Source organism: Orcinus orca, chromosome 7 (assembly GCF_937001465.1).
Source record: "Orcinus orca chromosome 7, mOrcOrc1.1, whole genome shotgun sequence".
In the NCBI taxonomy this organism is placed as follows: Eukaryota; Metazoa; Chordata; class Mammalia; order Artiodactyla; family Delphinidae; genus Orcinus; species Orcinus orca.
This window is the reverse complement of record NC_064565.1, coordinates 55063878-55081716: the sequence shown is the minus strand read 5'-3', so window position 1 is coordinate 55081716 and position 17839 is coordinate 55063878. Positions and strand designations below refer to the sequence as shown.

Genomic DNA, 17839 nt, shown 5'->3' with positions numbered 1-17839 from the left:
ACTGTTGTGGCCTTTCCCGTTGCGGAGCGCAGGCTCCGGATGCGCAGGCTCAGCGGCCGTGGCTCACGGGCCCAGCCGCTCCGCGGCATGTGGGATCTTCCGGGACCGGGGCACGAAGCCGTGTCCCCTGCATCGGCAGGCGGACTCTCAACCACTGTGCCACCAGGGAAGCCCCTCAAACCTCTACTTTTAAAGAAAGTCTGGTTGGGGGTGTAATAAAGGGGAGAGGATGAAAGGCTATTGAAGCCATCCCAAGCACACTTGGTGAGGGCTCAGTCTAAGGGAGTGATGGTGGTGTGTGGGATAATGGTAAGACACCGCAAGTTAAAAAATAAGGGCTCAGGGTCTGGATATGTGAGTTGTGAGCTGTTTCAAAGGGTATATTCATTTCCTGTGGCTGTCATAACAGAGTATCACAAACTTGGGGCCTTATACAACAGAACTGTATCCTTAGATAGTTCTAGAGGCTGTAAGTCTGAAATGGAGGTGTAGGCAGGGCCATGCTCTCTGCAGGCTCTAGCGAGGACCCTACCTCGCTTTTTCCTAGCTTCTGGTGGTGGTACTTCATCCTTGGCCTCCCCTGTGTAGCAGCTGCATCACTCTGATCTTCGCTTCTGTTGTCACATGGAGTTCTCCCTATCTGTCTCTGTCTTTTCATTTTATAAAGACACTAATTATGTTAGATTAGGGCCCACCCTAGTGAATTCCTCTCAATTTGACTACATCTGCAAAGACCCTATTTCCACATAAGGTCATATTCAGAGGTACCAAGCATTAGGACTTCAACATATCTGTTTTGGGAGATACAAATTAACTCATAATCAAAAGTTTTGACTTAGACAACTGGATGGATATTGATGCTATTAAAAATACACGGGGTCGGGGGAGGGAAGAAAACTTGAGGGGTAAGATAGAGACAGAGTTTAATTTGGGGACATCTTAATTGTGAGCTATGTGCAGGATAGCTAAGTGATGGTGAGCGGTCGGTATTTGGAGGTTTTAAGAAGATAAGTCAGAGTTGTAGACAGGTTGGAATTTTGTATGTTAATTTTGAGGTCAGGTTCCCTGGGAAACCAACTCTGAGTAGTGTTCTCGGGTTCAGCACCTAACGCCTGTAAGAAGTGAGGGAAGCGAGATGATTGCACAGAGGGAGAAGCTGAAATGCTCTGCAGTTGCAGCAGAGGCCTCAGCTGACCCTGTAGGCCCCTCTGGCACTGGAATGACCCTTTGGAGTAGTCCCAAGTTGAAGCAAGGGGTCAGGACTTTGTGTGCTCCGCACCAGTCCGTCACTGGATACAGGCTCTCCCTCCACTCTTCCAGGCCAGGGGAGGGGATGTAACCTTGAGTAAGGCAGCTTCCTTCTGTATTTCAATTCCCAGAGAGGGACTCAGCTGTGAGCCTTCAGCTGCCAACACTCCTAGCAGGTGGAAGAATGAGTGGCTTGTCTGAAAGGGGGACTGGGGCGGGGCACCACAGCATCCACTGCAGTACAGGGACCATAGAAAGGAAGAGGACAAGTGATCAACTCAGCACTTGAGAAGTGGACACAAGAAAGCACCAAAGAGACCAAGGAGAAAATGTATACATTAGCCACTTTCATATAAGCTATATAACTTTCCTCCTTAAAACAACCCAGGGGGGCTTCCCTGGTGGCGCGGTGGTTGAGAGTCCGCCTGCCGATGCAGGGGACGCGGGTTCGTGCCCCGGTCCGGGAGGATCCCACGTGCCGCGGAGCGGCTGGGCCCGTGAGCCATGGCCGCTGAGCCTGCGCGTCCGGAGCCTGTGCTCCGCGACGGGAGAGGCCGCAACGGTGAGAGGCCCGCGTACCGCAAAAAAAAAACCAAAAACCAAAAAACAACCCAGGAAAGTGGATAATATGAATCTATATTTACTAAGATGCTAAAAGATTAAGAAATGATGCTGGCTAGTCACTGATGTTTCTAGGGTTCTTTTAAAATTTGAGCTCCAAGCTTTAACCACCATAATACATGTCATAGAAAGGCAAGAGAGTGGATAGGAATATAATTATTTTCTGTTATATCTCTGTAATGTTGCAATTCAGGATCAGATTTTCTGTTCTAATGGTATTGTGCATTTGCTGATTCGTGTTCAGTGTCTAATCCTCCTTAATGTTAATTTATTATCTTATAGTTTACTTTGACAATGTAACAGAGCAGAGCAAAGTACAGTCCATAAGAGAATAATAAACCAGTCCATTGAGGATGTATTAAGTAAGGGATTATATCAGGTCGAAGGCACATGAAAGGAGGTGGCACCTAAGCTAGACCCTAAAGGATGGACATCATTTCATTGTGTGAATGTGGTGGAGAAGGAAATCCCAGGCAGAGGAACAAACATTCATGTTGTTCATCTGATTCACTCATTCATTTTATCCATCCACCTATTCATCTATTCAGTATTCAATTTTTGAAAGCCATCATCTTTGGAGAAACTTAAATGTGCTTACTTGTTATTAAATTCATTCCTTTTATTGATTTTATAAAAAGTTGTTTAAATATTTGTAGTCATCAAAGTTAAATATTTATTTTTAATATATGGTGGTTTTAATTACATTGTTATTAGGTCTATCTCTCCTTAGATTTTTTATAAAGTTTTTTCCACAAAGAGGCAGTTGCAGGCAGTTTAGATTTCTTCTCTTTACTGCATTTTAGAAAATATAATAATCTTCTCCAGAAATGCTTTTGATTTGGCAAGATTTAGGGATTAGTTTCAATTATACCTTTGGGGGAAGCTGACATTTGATCCTATCTTTTATGCATAGATTCTTGCAAAAACAAAACAAAGCACCCCTACAGAATTTTACTTAGATAATTTCTTTTTTGCAGATTGGTTCCAAACTATTTGAAATTATTTTCATCTTTATTGGATTTGTTCTTGTGTCTAAAAGTGACATTTTGGTCTGACATTTAAATCAATGTTTCTTAATTTTTATATTTTGATAAATTTGAAAACATTCCTTTCCTGTAATGCTGTTTGAAATATCAAAATTAAAAGTAAATCAAGAAATGCTAATTTTAGAATATGCTTCAAAAACCACATACTCTCAACTCTCACCTCATTCCAATATTGAGGATCACTTATTTTAAAATGTTTGTTATGAAGAGCAAGCAGAATGCAAAAGATTGCCGTCGCACATTATATCAATAGTGTTTAAATTCATCTCCTAAATAACAGAACTATATTACTGTTTAGTTCATTATTTCTAAATCTGTGTTGAATGATATTTAATCTTATTACTGTGTTTCAAATATATTGCTTTGCGTTGAGCATATAGCATGCATTGTCAAATATAACTAATTTCTACTTACAGGTATATGTCTTTAAACATTTCAAATCTGTTGATTAAACTGTTCCATCATGCTGCATTTACAGACTTCAGTACCTGACCTTCTTACTTCTCACAGGGGTAAAAACAAACTGGATCCATCAAGATGCAGCTCTGTGCTTTTAACCAGGCACAGACATATGTGACCACTTTTACACAGGTTACCTAAAAAAAAAAATCATACATATGTATATGATATTTTTTTTCAGTGTCATGCATGCTGTTCAGCTACAGAATCTCTCTGCCTGACCCATTGCAAGAAAGTTAAAACATATACAATTTTTCCATAGATAAATTGACATCACAGCATGTCACTGGGGCAATTCCATTGTTTTTTGTTACTCTGTTGCTTAATTCCTTGATACATCTCTCATGTCCTTAGGTGATTTCAAGTGCATGATCTATAAATTTTATTGGCTGGATTATAAAAGTTAGTATGTAACAGAAGCCACTGAAGCAGCATTTAATTAAAAAACCTCTATCAACTTCCCCTCCTAATTTAAGCTATACAGTTGACCCTTGAACAACAGGGGTTTGAACTGCGTGGTTCCACTAATACTGGGATTTTTTCAGTAGTAAAGAATACAGTACTACACGATCTGTGGTTGGTTGAATCCACGGATGTGGAACAGAGGGTGCTGAGGAACGGTGGATGCGGAGGGCTGACTACGAGTTATAATCAGATTTTAGACCTCACAGAGGGTCGTGCCCTGACCCCCATGATGTTCAAGGGTCACCTGTATATATATATAGATGTATGTCATACTAAATTGTCAGGTTTATTGCAATGAGAGTAGAGTTTTAATATTCTCACCATAATAACAACAAGGAAATGGTAATTATGTGAGGTGAAGGACGTATTAACTAACCTTATTGTGGTAAACATTTCACAATATATACATGTATCTAATTATCACATTGTTTACCTTAAACTTACACAACGCTGTATGTCAGTTACATCTCAGTAAAGCTGGGGGGAAAAAATAAAAATTGTCACATTCAAATTCAGTAAATTAAAACTCAAGAAATAATTTTTGTGGGAGAAATATTTCAGGCATAAACATAAAATTCTTGTAACAGGAAAGGACCTTTCTAGTGTTAGTCGTGTATTCACAGGTAAGGAAATTGAGACTCATACAGTTTCTGAGTACACATGTAGAAAGTTGGAGACAGAGCCAAAGTACCCAGCTTCTAGGCCAGACTTTGAGTATGTTTTGAAATTATTTTAAGCACAATGATAACTAGGACTTTATTTCTTTGATTAATTCAGTAATATTTGATTTTTATTTGGCAGTATATAAAATGAATCAATTAATAATTTACTGGGCTCTGCCTATGAAGGAATGAGTTGTAAATGCCTGAAATGATTAATTTGATTCCAGAGCAGATTTACACACTGATGAGACTAAGTTTCTGATTATGTACATTTGGCCCTCTGTATCCATGTGTCCTGCATGAGCAGTTTCAACTAATCGGGATTGAAAATATTTGGGGAAAAAATTCCAGAAAGTTCCAAAAACCACAACATGAATTTGCTGTACACCAGCAACTATTTACATGCATATACATTCTATTTACAACTATTTACATAGCATTCACATCGTATTAGGTATTATGAGTAATCTAGAGATGATTTAAAGTATAAGGGAGAATGGAAGGATGTGCATATGTTATATGCAAATACTACACCTTTTTATATAAGCGACTTGAGCATTTGCAGATTTTGGTATCTGCTGGGGCCCTGCAGCCAACCTCCCAGGATACCGAGGGATGACTGAATATATTTCATGAGGAGATAGATATACATGTAACCTCAAGAAAGATAAGAGGTTTAAATGGAACATATTACGAAGTGAACACTAAACCTGTCAATAAGACATGAAACACTTTCCCTAAAATTAGAAGGATTAATATGGATTGCTGTATCTGGCTAACACGTATAAAAGAAATATACTACTCAGATATAATATCTTGTTTTAATTTTAGTATAACCTGTTGAATGAATGAACTCTAAAATTCCTTGGAAGGAAAAAAATCCACATTAATAAGAATCTTGCCTTTTTTATATTTAATGCAGTTCATATTTTCAATTTCTCTGTCATTGTTAGGATGTTTGTATTATTGTTTTCCGTTTGCAATGATGGAAGCAAAACTCTATCCTAAAATTGATACACTCTAGGAATAGTAATGATAGGAGTTTCAAATTTAAAAAGAAACATAATTGTTCTAGTTTACTTGCAGTTAATTTTAAAGGTGCTCCTAGGTAAAAGACATATTTTTCTATTTCAAATTGATGGTGATTTACAGGCAATATTTTAGAGAACCATTTTATTCCAAAATGCAGTAAATTTCCTTCCCCTAGAACCTAAGTAAAGATGTACACATATACAATAGAATCTATATATGTACAGCTAAAACACAATTTTTGAGAAAACTGTTTCTAGAAATATATATGTGTGTGTGTGTGTGCTTGATTCCTAAATTATTATTACTTTTTTTTTTTTTTTTTTTTTTTTTTTTTACCAAACTACTGTTAGAAAACTTGAGGTACCTATTAAGGAGTGGTTGTTCTCCAGATAAACAAAAATTCAGTTGCAAAAAATTGACTTGAAATACAATACTTTTCTTTGTCAGAAGCTATCTACATAAAGGTTAGGAAAAATATATTTTATCTGTGCCAAATTTTATTTTACATTGTGTTTGCAGTATTAGAAGCCCCGGTATTTAAAAACTATTGGAACGTTCCAATTGGAATTGTTGCCATTGGAATTTCTTTCCTTGTCCTTCCTCATTATGGGTAGTTTTAGGGAATACCATTAATCACTCAGATGTACAGGTAGTTTGTTTTTTGTCATCTCCTTTTTTATTATAAATAATATTTAGTGACCTTGAGTCATAGAGTCTATGCTTTTACCTCACATTTTCCTGTCATGTTTGCTTGTGTTCCAATCCGTATTTACCTACTTGGAGTTTCCTAGCAGGCCTCAAAAGTAGAACTGTTTAAGTGTTCGTTCCTAAAGTTTTTAAGGTATTTCTTCTGATTTGGCCCACTGTATTCCAGCTTTTTAAATAACTATCCTCTGCAAATAGCAGTTCTGTGTTAGTGCACAAAGCCTTTGAATAACGGGGGTTGCTTTACCTTTCAAGACCTTACTGGTGAATGCCATTTGCCTTTCCATTAGAAAGAAGTTGATGATACTGTAGGATCTGGCTGAGAAATCTATAGCCGGTCAGATCTTATATGGCCCAACTTTGCTGCATTTGATTGTTTGTTTTCATACGCAAGATCTTGATCTTGATCTTTCAGCCCCGTAAATTGTCCTGTTATTGAATAGAAAGTACCCTAGCTAGACGATTCTGGGAAAACTAGGAACTTTCAGTAAACTATTTGCTTTATTTTGAATTTCGCTGGTGGTGACTGCGATTTGACCTCATTATTTCTCCATCAACTGATACTATAAACCATCTGACCCTGTGATGGAGTTGTTAAGTAGATTTCCTGCTGAATGAACAACTATTCCCAAAAAGCCTACACAGCTTCTCTAGTAGCGATAAACAAAACACTAGGAAAGGAAAAACTCCATTTTCTTGCCCTTTATATGAAAAAGTGCTGGAGTTTTAGTTGCCCATAATGTGAGAAAAGAATTTACTGTAACTAGTAAATAAACTATTTTCTGCTAATTTAAATGGAAGTGAAATGAAAATCTAGATCACAGAGAGGAAAAAATATTTAATTTTCCATTGATGAAGTGTATCTGGAGTACTTTTTAACTTTGGTCATTGCCTTTTTTTTTTTTTAACATCTTTATTGGAGTATAATTGCTTTACAATGTTGTGTTAGTTGCTGCTGTATAACAAAGTGAATCAGCTGTATGTATACATGTATCCCCATATCCCCTCCCTCTTGCGTCTCCCTCCCACCCTCCCTATCCCACCCCTCTAGGTGGTCACAAAGCACCGAGCTGATCTCCCTGTGCTATGTGGCTGCTTCCCACTAGCTATCTATTTTACATTTGGTAGTATATATAGGTCCATGCCACTCTTTCACTTTGTCCCAGATTACCCTTACCCTTCCCCGTGTCCTCAAGTCCATTCTCTATGTCTGAGTCTTTATTCCTGTCCTGCCCCTAGGTTCTTCTTAACCACTTTTTTTTTTTTTAGATTCCATATATATGTGTTAGCATATGGTATTTGCCTTTTAAAAATAATTTTGAGAGAAAGCAGAATTCCAGAGAGACTGGAAAAGGATTTGAGGGACTTTGAGGGGCCCAGAAGCTAAATCATGTAAAGAAACTAAATATCATTACTCTCAAAATAAAAAAAAAAAAAACCCACAAATGGTAATACCATAGGTAATCTTTAGTTTTAAAAGGCTGAAAGGGGTAATGTTTGCATTTCTTCAGAAGGCAAAAAAAGAGCCTAACAATTGCAAGGGAGAGGAAAGCATATTTTGGCTTTAAAATTCAAGTTATCCCATAATAGAATGGTAAACTTGGAAAAACAAGCATAGTAGCTATCTGTGGAATTCCTCTGTAAATGTTCTTTGATCCTTTATTCTAAACCTTACCATTTCACTCCTCATTATAGATTCAGAGCCCTCATTATAGATATCAATTGTAAAATTAGGCTATAAAATTAAAAGATGGGTGATATTGATTTGAATCTAATAGAAGTCTTTCTTGTTTATTGACATACAGTGGAGCTTAGTGTATCACTAATGTCTCCCATAATTTTTCTGTCCTTATATGCCCATCCTTTCCTTTTGATTTGCTTCTTTCAATCTTGCTGTGCTTTGGGTTTTTTTGTTTGGACGTTCAGGTGAAATAACTATTCTAGACTCTGCTACTCAAAGAATACCTTTCTTGTGTTGTGTGAAGCAAACAGCCTTATAGCATGTACTTTAAACATGACATCTTTCGGATGTTTTCAACACCAACCATCCTCTTTGAATAAGGCTTTTGTTGAGTTCTGTGTTTTCTACAGCGCTGCTATATGTTGATAGTGTTTTTGATTTTGAGTGCCAGATTGTCAAGTTATTAGACAATCCTACTTCATACCTCTCGAAATAAATGACCAACTAGCATTAACCACCATCCTATACTAGCATCAAATAGGCTTACAATGAGATCGCCTATTTCAGGAAATGACAGTAACAAATTTGTAAGTGACCAGCCTAGGGCAGTTTTTCATATGACACCTATATTTAACAGAGTTTCTAACTATATGCCCTGTTGTAGAAAACACACCTTCAAGACAAAAGGAGATCCATGAAGAATAATTAAGCTTTAATTTGATCATATTTTCAGTAGTGAAATAGCTACATAAGTTTATAATCAAGAGTAGGATGTTTCAAAACTACTTCAGTGTTTTGAAGAATACAGAAACACATGTCAAAAAGTACATATATATAGTATAGTAATTACCTAAAGGAAATAGAATCAGGGCGAGAGTGGAGGGGACTTGTATTTTTCATCACATGCTATTGTACATTTGAAATTTTTGAATCAAGTGTATAGGTTTTATTTAAAGGAAAGAAATAAAAAAATTAGAACGTACCTACAGTCAATACCATATTATTTAATAAAAACTATAGCATATTTCCATTCTATACTATACTAGTGAGTCTACCTTTATGGTCCTATTTTTACACTTATTTCTATTAATATGTAGACCACGACAGATTAAGAATTATCTTTGTTGACAAGCAAAGAAGTAATAGACAAAAAGTATATTTCACATTTTACTAAAAATAAAATCAAGGTGAAATTTTAAAATGACCTATTTATAAAACCAGAAGGGAACTTTTTCATACTGAAGTATTTATTTCACTGCTCTTAGTATAGTATAACTATTCTTCCATTTCCAAAATCACAAGAAAACTAAATAGTAAATGATTGAGTATACAGAAATGAAAATAATCATATAATTAATTATATAAAATGATACAAATGATTGACTTGATCTTCACTGTATACTAAATAAGAATAAAAGAAGATTCAATAGTTAAATCTAGCAATGCCTACTATGAGATTTAAAAGAATTTACCTTCAAGAGAAAACCTTTGTAATAGATGTTAGCCTTTCTATTTAAAAATGTCCTTTTTGGACCCTGTTAAAGAAACTTCTGCTTTAGTAGGTATGAAGTTTAAAAGCTGAATAGATTAAAACTAAACTGTCTATATTGCTAGGACATGCCCATAAATATTTAACATTATATACAGTACTGAAATAGCTACTTGTGAATACTTAATGCATTCCCAGGAAAACATTGAATTCCTAAAAACATTCTAAACATTGAATTTGGCTTGTGATACAAATTATAGTTCATATTAAATATTTTGATAATTTCTGTTCCAATGAGGAATAATTTTGAATAACTGTCATTTATGATGTAAGATCCGAGCCAAACTCCGAATTTAATTGACAAAATATTGCCATAAAAGTTATGGGGGGGAAAGCCTTCAATGGCAAGAATACACATCATAAAATCATCTTAATTTTTACTTATAAATTAACTTGGTATAAGTCTGCTTTGTTAATGCTCTTTTAAAGAGTGAGAAAACCAAATGTTGAGGTTGAAGATGCTTTCATTAATTTAACATACATCAGGGTTCTGCAGATTTGAAACATTTTATTTAAAAGTTGTTACAAGGTGAGAGAAAAATCATTATAACTATATCCTAGTTGTCAGCATTTTGGCTAATAGCAGGGAGGAGCTTTGTATTCTATCAGCTATTTCACCCACTGCTTTTCCTCAAGGTCCAAGCCAATAACTTCTTTTCAGCATGGAAATGTTTGGTCTCATCTCCACAGAATCATAGTGCCTTGTCCTTCAATTCCCTAGTGACAGTTCACTTGCAACTGAAAGGTCAGGAATTGAAGACATCAAATAATTGTAGTCTTTTAGATATGGTACTTAAAATGGGTTTTTGTGGTAATTGGCACAATAGGACATATTAATAATTATAAGTTTCCCCATTGTTTCCTGGAGTAATATATATTTTAAAACCTTAAGTCTTACAGGATATTGTCTTACAATTAATTTTTATTTGTTTTTTTAAGTAATTTTAGATTAATTCAATCAGTTTAACCTGCTTCTTAAGTGAAATTTCATATTGATACTGTTAATAACGTAATATTCTAAAACTCTTCGACTATGTGGGAATAATACTGCTATGCCAATGTGGATTAGAAGTAGTAATTTAATAGAGTGTTCATAATTCTTTACCTCAGTTATACAAACCACTTTGCTTACATCATTCCTTATGTTCAATTCTTATCAATGCCTTTTTTACTGATATTGAATACTGTGTAATAATAATAGTACTGAGAATTTAATGTGGTACCCATAAAGTATACTTTTAGCTTCCAAAGTCATTCTCTAAAAGTTAATATTTTAGTTTGGGCCTATGATCTTAATGCAAATCAATAGATTGAAGAATCAGTTTAAATGAAATAAGTATTTCCTCATTTTTAGCACTTACATTTGTTTGAATTATTCTTAAAAAAACAAGTAAAGCTGTAATCTTATTAAGAGAAGTACATGCTATAATAACTAGTAGTTTTCAATATTCACATGTCGTTTAGCAAATGAGAATGAAAATTGAACTCTTCCATTGATGTGCTGCTCTACCCCTTATAAAATAATATTAGGAAAATTTGACACAGTTTTGCTACAATTGCTGTATGTATTTTATCTAAAACTTTCTGTGTATGTGTGTGTGTGTGAACATCATGTTTGATCACAAAGTTCTGGGTGGGGAAAATTTGTGTTATGATCAGTTTTATGATCATAATGACAATGAGTTCATTCCTCTCATGTGTTGGTCTGCCATGTTCAATGTCATGGAGTCTTTGTTTCAGAGTTTGCATGTGGTGCTCACTTTAGTAGCCACTATCTCTTGACATTATAAATAATATTTATGATCTCTTCTACTGTATCCTGAAATTCTATCACTGAAATAGGTGGTATTGGATAAGATAATTACTATGGTCTTTGACATTTTGATTCCAATACAGTATTTGACTTTTTTTGTTTTGATGAAAGGCCTTCTATCTATATCATCCTGATACATATTCTCAAATCCAAGCGTTAATAGAAAAAAATATGTTTGGATTTCATTTTACACTGATTTTATTCTTTTTAAAAATTTTAAGCACCAACAAGCTTTTTCTGCCAGTTGTTAGATCTGACCTTTCAGTTATCAGGTGTTGGCAATTTGGCACTTGTATATTATTTCTGTCAGGGTCTTGGTTGTTCTAAAATAGTAATTATTGGTGTATACAAATTTATATTAAACATAAAACAAAATAAAAATGTGGCCAATACTTTGCAGATGTTATAGTTTACATAAAAATATTACCTTAAGACTAATTCTGTCCATAACTTGTTAGCATACGAAAAATAAGGAAATGTATTTTTCACAGGATGTGTAGATAGAAAGATCAAGCACAGATGCATTGTAAGGTGACCTGACCTCAATGTATGTTTATATGTTTTTATGGCCATCATACTGTTAATCTCTTTTCATAACACTTTGCATGACTCTGATTATCAAATATGGTTTTAATGCAAGATTTGAATGAACCCTAAATGAACTCTCTGGTGGGGTGGTGAATTTCTTTTTAGAGGCTGAACGGATCGAGTTCCTCTGAGTGCAGCACAGTTGATAACCCTGTGCCAGGAGAAGGAGAGGAAGCAGAGGCTGAGCCTGTAAATTCAGATGAGCCAGAGGCCTGTTTTACAGATGGTAAGAGAAAAATTGAGACCTCAGTTAGCAGCCATTTATTAGTGTTTGGGCTTTGGTCTTAAAACCTAATACTTACTGGGGGTTGATGAGTAAAAAGTCAGAAGACTCTATTCCATGCTGATTCAGTCATGGCTCTGTGACTAAGGGCAAGTTGCTGGAGCTTTCTAAGCTTCAGTTTCCACACTTATGATATGCTACTAACAGTAATTTATGACGGTGACGCTGTTATACTATATAGCACTCTACTTACTGAAAGATGTTCATATTCTCCTCTAGGTCCTTAATTCATGTTCTCAGTTCCATGGAACCAGTAAACAAATTAATGGGGTAGATGGTACTGTTGTCCTTTTCATCAAAAGCTGGAGCTACTCAGTCAGGAAACCATTTGAGACAGTTGACCATAGTCTGTCTCAAACTTCTTCCTTCCCTTGGTTTCAGAGGCCACACTCTACTTTTGTTCTTCTTTTACATCACTGCGAATTCTGAGTTTCTTCCCCTATTTCTTTTAGTGACTATTTTTTATGCACAAACCTTAAATAATGACGTTTCCCCACGTTTTGATGCTTGGTTATCTACTTTTCTTATTCTCTAGCCCTAAGCGGTTTCATCCATGTCTGTGGTGTAAGCAACCATTTCTGTACTGTTGCTCTTAAATCTTTATCTTTACCCCTGACTTCATTCAAGTTCCAGATCTGCCTACAGCTCCCCATTGCTCATCTCCATCTGTTGTCTTTAAACAACAGTTGAATAAGTTCAAAACAAACTTCAGTGGGGTTTCCACATGTAATCTACAGCTTCTTCCAGTCTCTATCACATTTAGTGACGTCATGATCTATCTTGCCTCTCAAGCTAGACTTTAAGTCAGTCCTAACCTCTCCCTTTCTAGCCACAGGTTGATCACAAAACACACAAGTTGATCAGAAACTCTGGAGATAGGGTCCGAGTCCTTCAGGGGATTCTGATGCACACTAAAATTTGAGAACCATTGGTAGGATAAAACCTGAAGTCCTTAACTTGGCATGTAAGGCCCTTTACATTTGGCCTCAGTGTCTTATTTTATAACAGTGCCTCTTTTCATTCCTTTTCACTTTCTATCTTACTGAACGTCTTACTACTCCTGGAATTTTTCAGGGATTTTATTCAAAGCAGTAACTTTGAACTTGACTTGGGAAAGTATGCAGTTTTCTAAGCAAGTATTGTGTCATCTAAGTAAAAACGCAAACCTTTTTTGGTAGGGTTGCAATGTAATACGATGATTTATTATACAAGCTTTGGAGCATGATAAATATGAGTTCTAATTGGCCTACTGCTAACTCTCTGTGAGACCTTGAGCACATTTTAATCTTGTACCTCAGACGCCTTATCTGTAAAATGGGTACATTTTACATCCATATCATAGGGATGTTGAGAGATTAAATGAGATAGCATTAATAAATTAATTAGCACAGTACTGTCTTTCATCTCCTTCTAGTTTCCTTATTGTTTTTAAAGTATTTTGTTAACAGTCTTGTCTAGAAGCAATGGTAGCCTTGATGCTAAATGGCTCGCAATCTACTCATGGGCTTAAACTCTCAGCATTTGTGGTTTTTTGTGGAAATCACTGACTCGCTTTCATTCTTCAAGATTTTCTCAACCAGTCTCCTATAACACTCATGCAGTAAACAAAATGACCGGCAAATAAAGATATCTGCAAACTACAATGGATGCATGAATTCTCTTTAAATAAAAGCCAAATGTCATTTTTTGTGTGTGTGAGAAGCAAAAAAGTGTGACACCCAATTAATAGAAATTTGTGTTAGCTCAAATTAGTACCATAAGCAAAACACATGGAGTTTTCTTTAGAAGTGTTCATGTTAAAGGCATTTAAGAGTATCATCATGTATTTCAGCATCACGATGAAATTAAATTGACTAGTACCATGTAAACTTAAATTTGTACGGATGCTACCAAGATTTCTTCCACACATTTTATGAATGACCCTGACTTAAAATTCTAGGATAACCAGAAAGAAGTTGGGCTTATCAAACAAATTATGGCTCTATATCAGAAAAGGGCTTTAGAAAACCTTAAACCCTCTGCAGAAAGTATTAATGCTAAGCTATTTCAGACTGGAGGTGCTATCTTACTGAGATCAAACTTTACAAAAGTTATTTTAATCCCATAAAATACCAATGAGAATACTTATATAATGACTTGGAGATTATTCATAACTTCTAATTTGAGTCTAGTATATAAGAGATATTATAGAAACACATTTTCAGTGAATTGTGGTCTTGACCACTGAAAATTTACTGAGAACCAAAGTTTCAGTTGTACAAGATGAATGCATTCTGGAAATCTAATGGACAACAATATGAGTATAGTTAATAATACCGCGTTGTGTACTTGAGATTTGCTGAGGGTAGATCTTCAATGTTCTCAACGCACCCAAAGAGAAGAAATTGGTAACTACGTGAGGTGTTGGCAATTCAATTAACTTGATCGTGGTGATTATTTCACAGTATAAACCTATATCAAGTCATCAAGTTGTACACCTTAAATATATACAATTTCTAATTGTCAATTATACCTCAGTAAAGCTGGAAGAAATGGGCAAAATAGGAGAAGAATAGGCAAAATCAATCTACAAAGGTAGAAGTCAGACTAGTGGTTACTTTTAGCGGGTACAGATTGGGAAAGGGCATGAGGGTGATTTCTGGGTGCTTGGAAATGTTATATCATGACCTACATGGCTGTTACATGAGAATATCAATCTGTATACTTAAAATATGTGTAGTATACTGTATGTATGTTCTCAATAAAAATGTAAATAAACAGATAAATATATTTTTTTAAATGACAAGAAAATATACTAGCAAACACACATCTCTGAGTCATATCACTTTGAGCAGCTGTGCTCCACTCGAGACTTTATACTCACCGGACCTGCTGGGCTAAGAGGCTCAGCCTGATAAATTAAACAGGGCAACCAATTTTCTGAGCCCTTCAACCCTTTATCCACTTAATCATTCTTTTATCCAATCAACGAATAATCGTTTAATACCTTCTGTCTGCCAGGCCCAGACCTGAGCACTAGACAGAGATAGAGCAGGGAAAACAAAACAATGTTTCTTACCCAAATAAATAGATAAATATTTAGTAGGTCCGATAAGTGATACATGCTATGGAGAAGTAAAGTGAAAATGGGAATAGTAAGACTGAGGGGTAGAAGCCTACTCTCATAGAAACAGAATGGTCAGAGAAGGCCTTTCTAAAAAGATAACATTGGACCATGCAAATATATGAAGGAAGAGTATTTTAAGCAGAGTAATGAAGGCACATGCCCTGAAGTGGCGATATGCACATTTGAAAACAAAATCAAGAGGCCGGTATGAGTAGAACAGATTGAGAGTTGGAAAGGGTGGTAGAAGTTGAGGTTAGAGACACAGTAGAGGCCAGATCTCAAGAGCACTGAAAAACATAAGAATCTCATTTAGAAGTCTTACAAAATGCCATCTTAAGAGCAGATAGGTGGATAGCAAGGGCAGAAGCTGGGAAACCTCTTGGATGTCCCTGCGGTAATCCAGGTGAGAGATGATGGGAGCATAGACTACTGTGGGAGTATTGGGGATGGTGAGAGTATGAGATTCTGAGTATATTTTCAAGTTAAAGCTGAAGGGATTTGCTGGTGGATTCGATGTTGGGTGTTAAAGCTTTCTTCTCTTTAGAAGAGTCAAAGATGACACCAAGCTTGCGGCCTCAAGAAACTGGAAATAGATGGTTTCCACATGAAGAGTTCAAAATGAGTAGGCTTGACAGGATGGAAAATTGGGAACTTGTTTACTCATAGTGGAAATGACCCTTACCAAGTCGTGATTGGTTGAGAAGTGTTGCGCTAGAACCAGTGCCAATTTACAGTAGCATTTGGCCTCTAGAGGTTTTTGTTACCTGAAAGGCAGCAGAAAAATCAAAGGAAGTGGGAGAGTTAAATCAGAATAGTTGTGTTTCAGTGAAGACGAACGCTAAAATGATTTTGTTGTTCATAGCCTCACATCCACTGATCCTTTTTAACTTCGTAACTATCACTTTATTCATTCGCATCTTGTTCCTCTTCACCTTTTTCTCCTCCCTCTTATTCTGTGTTTTTCCTTAGTTCTGTTTCATTAGCTTTATCATTCAAGACTTCAGGTACCTTCCCCAGATCTGGTACTGCTCTTCACTATCCTTAATTCTACATGTCTTTGTAATCTGTATAATTATGAACATGACATGACTCTGATTCTGCTTGGTTTTATATTATACTCCTTTTGGATTATACAATTAGTAACTCACAAAATCAAGATTAGGGTGTGAGAAGGATACACTCTTTTCCTTAAAATAATGTATTTTCTATTAATTTAGTAGGAGGAGCTAACTCAACTTTCCCCCAAAATGTTCTGAGTTCCACTTCCTATAAAATAACTAATTCTAAGTTTAGTAACACAATAACCAACTCCTTTGTGCCTATTTTTGTCTTTTTTTGGAAAGAAAATGTGGACAAAAAACTTGTTTTAAAGGATTTAGAAGTTTTTAAGAAGTGTTTAAAAAAAGACATGTTTTCCTAATAAATTTTTATATTAATTATGCAGATCATGCTGTTATATTTTTATTAATGGCTAAACTTAGAAGAGGCCTGTGGTTTCTTTTTTATTTGAAAGCATTAGTTTAACATGATGAAACACAATAGAGATTTTATTTAATGGATCACAAGAGCAAATTAATGAAACCACCCAAAAGAAATAGCATTTACCCATGGGGACCTATTAAAATGTTTGAGACATTCTGTGCTGTATTTACATTTAATTAATAGTTCTTTTAAAAAAGAAGGTGTGATATAACGTTGCTAACCAGCTAGGTTGGAAATCTCTTGGGATATGCCTTTGCATAAAAGCTAGACAGGCAGTGGTCCTATTCTCCTGCTCAAAATAAGAGAGAAACTCTCTGAGGTGTGATAAATCCTGAGGACAATACTTATGAACCTTCATCTCAGATAAAAAGTTTACTTACTTTTCTAATTAGAATATATAGTGCCTTTTCCTGCCTCAATCATAAGAATAATATTTATCTTCCACCTTAAGACCTACAAAAAGAAATCCCAAATAGTAAAATCTTCTTAACCAAAGAGATAACTTTCTCCTCTGGTAATTATACTTGATGCAAATAGATTCTGTTCTGCACAAGATCTTTGTTTTTAAAATAAATTCTAAAGTCTCAAGCATTAAGTTAATAAAAAAAAATTCCATCTTAAATTTTTCCACTCTATCTGGTGTTTTCTTTTGCCCTGAAAAAGATGATCTGGTGACAATTTTTGACCTTACCTTTTACTATTTTTTCATATCATTTTATAAAATATTCTTTCTTTACTAAATGCATTTGAGATATAAAGTAATTGTTTTAGATACAATGAAGATAAATTCTTTCAGATCTGAGGTCATGTGAACTGTAATTAACATTGGATAAATGAAGCCATGTGTATATTTTCCTTTCACCCTGTTGTTGTTGTGTTTTTTTTTTTTTCTGTTTCATCCAAATTTTGTGTAAATTCTAGAATTCACAAAGACATAACCCTTCAGATCATGACTAATGCTTAGATTATTTTAGAACTCTTTTTGGGGGGGTTATGTCTTCTAAGTCAACTATCCCAGCATGTGAATCTATGTAGAGGATTGTAGTAAGTACTGTGAGCAGAAAGAAAGGGCATAACAGGCACAGTTCAGCCTTCTGGG

General features: G+C 35.5%; 1 protein-coding gene across 1 annotated transcript in view; it reads left to right on the top strand.

Annotated features, from left to right (window-relative positions):
• SCN9A (sodium voltage-gated channel alpha subunit 9) overlaps positions 1 to 17839 on the top strand; it is a 149647-nt gene that overhangs the window by 105306 nt on the left and 26502 nt on the right. The window contains exon 18 of the mRNA XM_004267254.4: positions 11975 to 12095. Within this exon, the coding sequence (XP_004267302.1) occupies positions 11975 to 12095 (121 nt within the window). The remainder of the gene's footprint in view (positions 1 to 11974; positions 12096 to 17839) is intronic.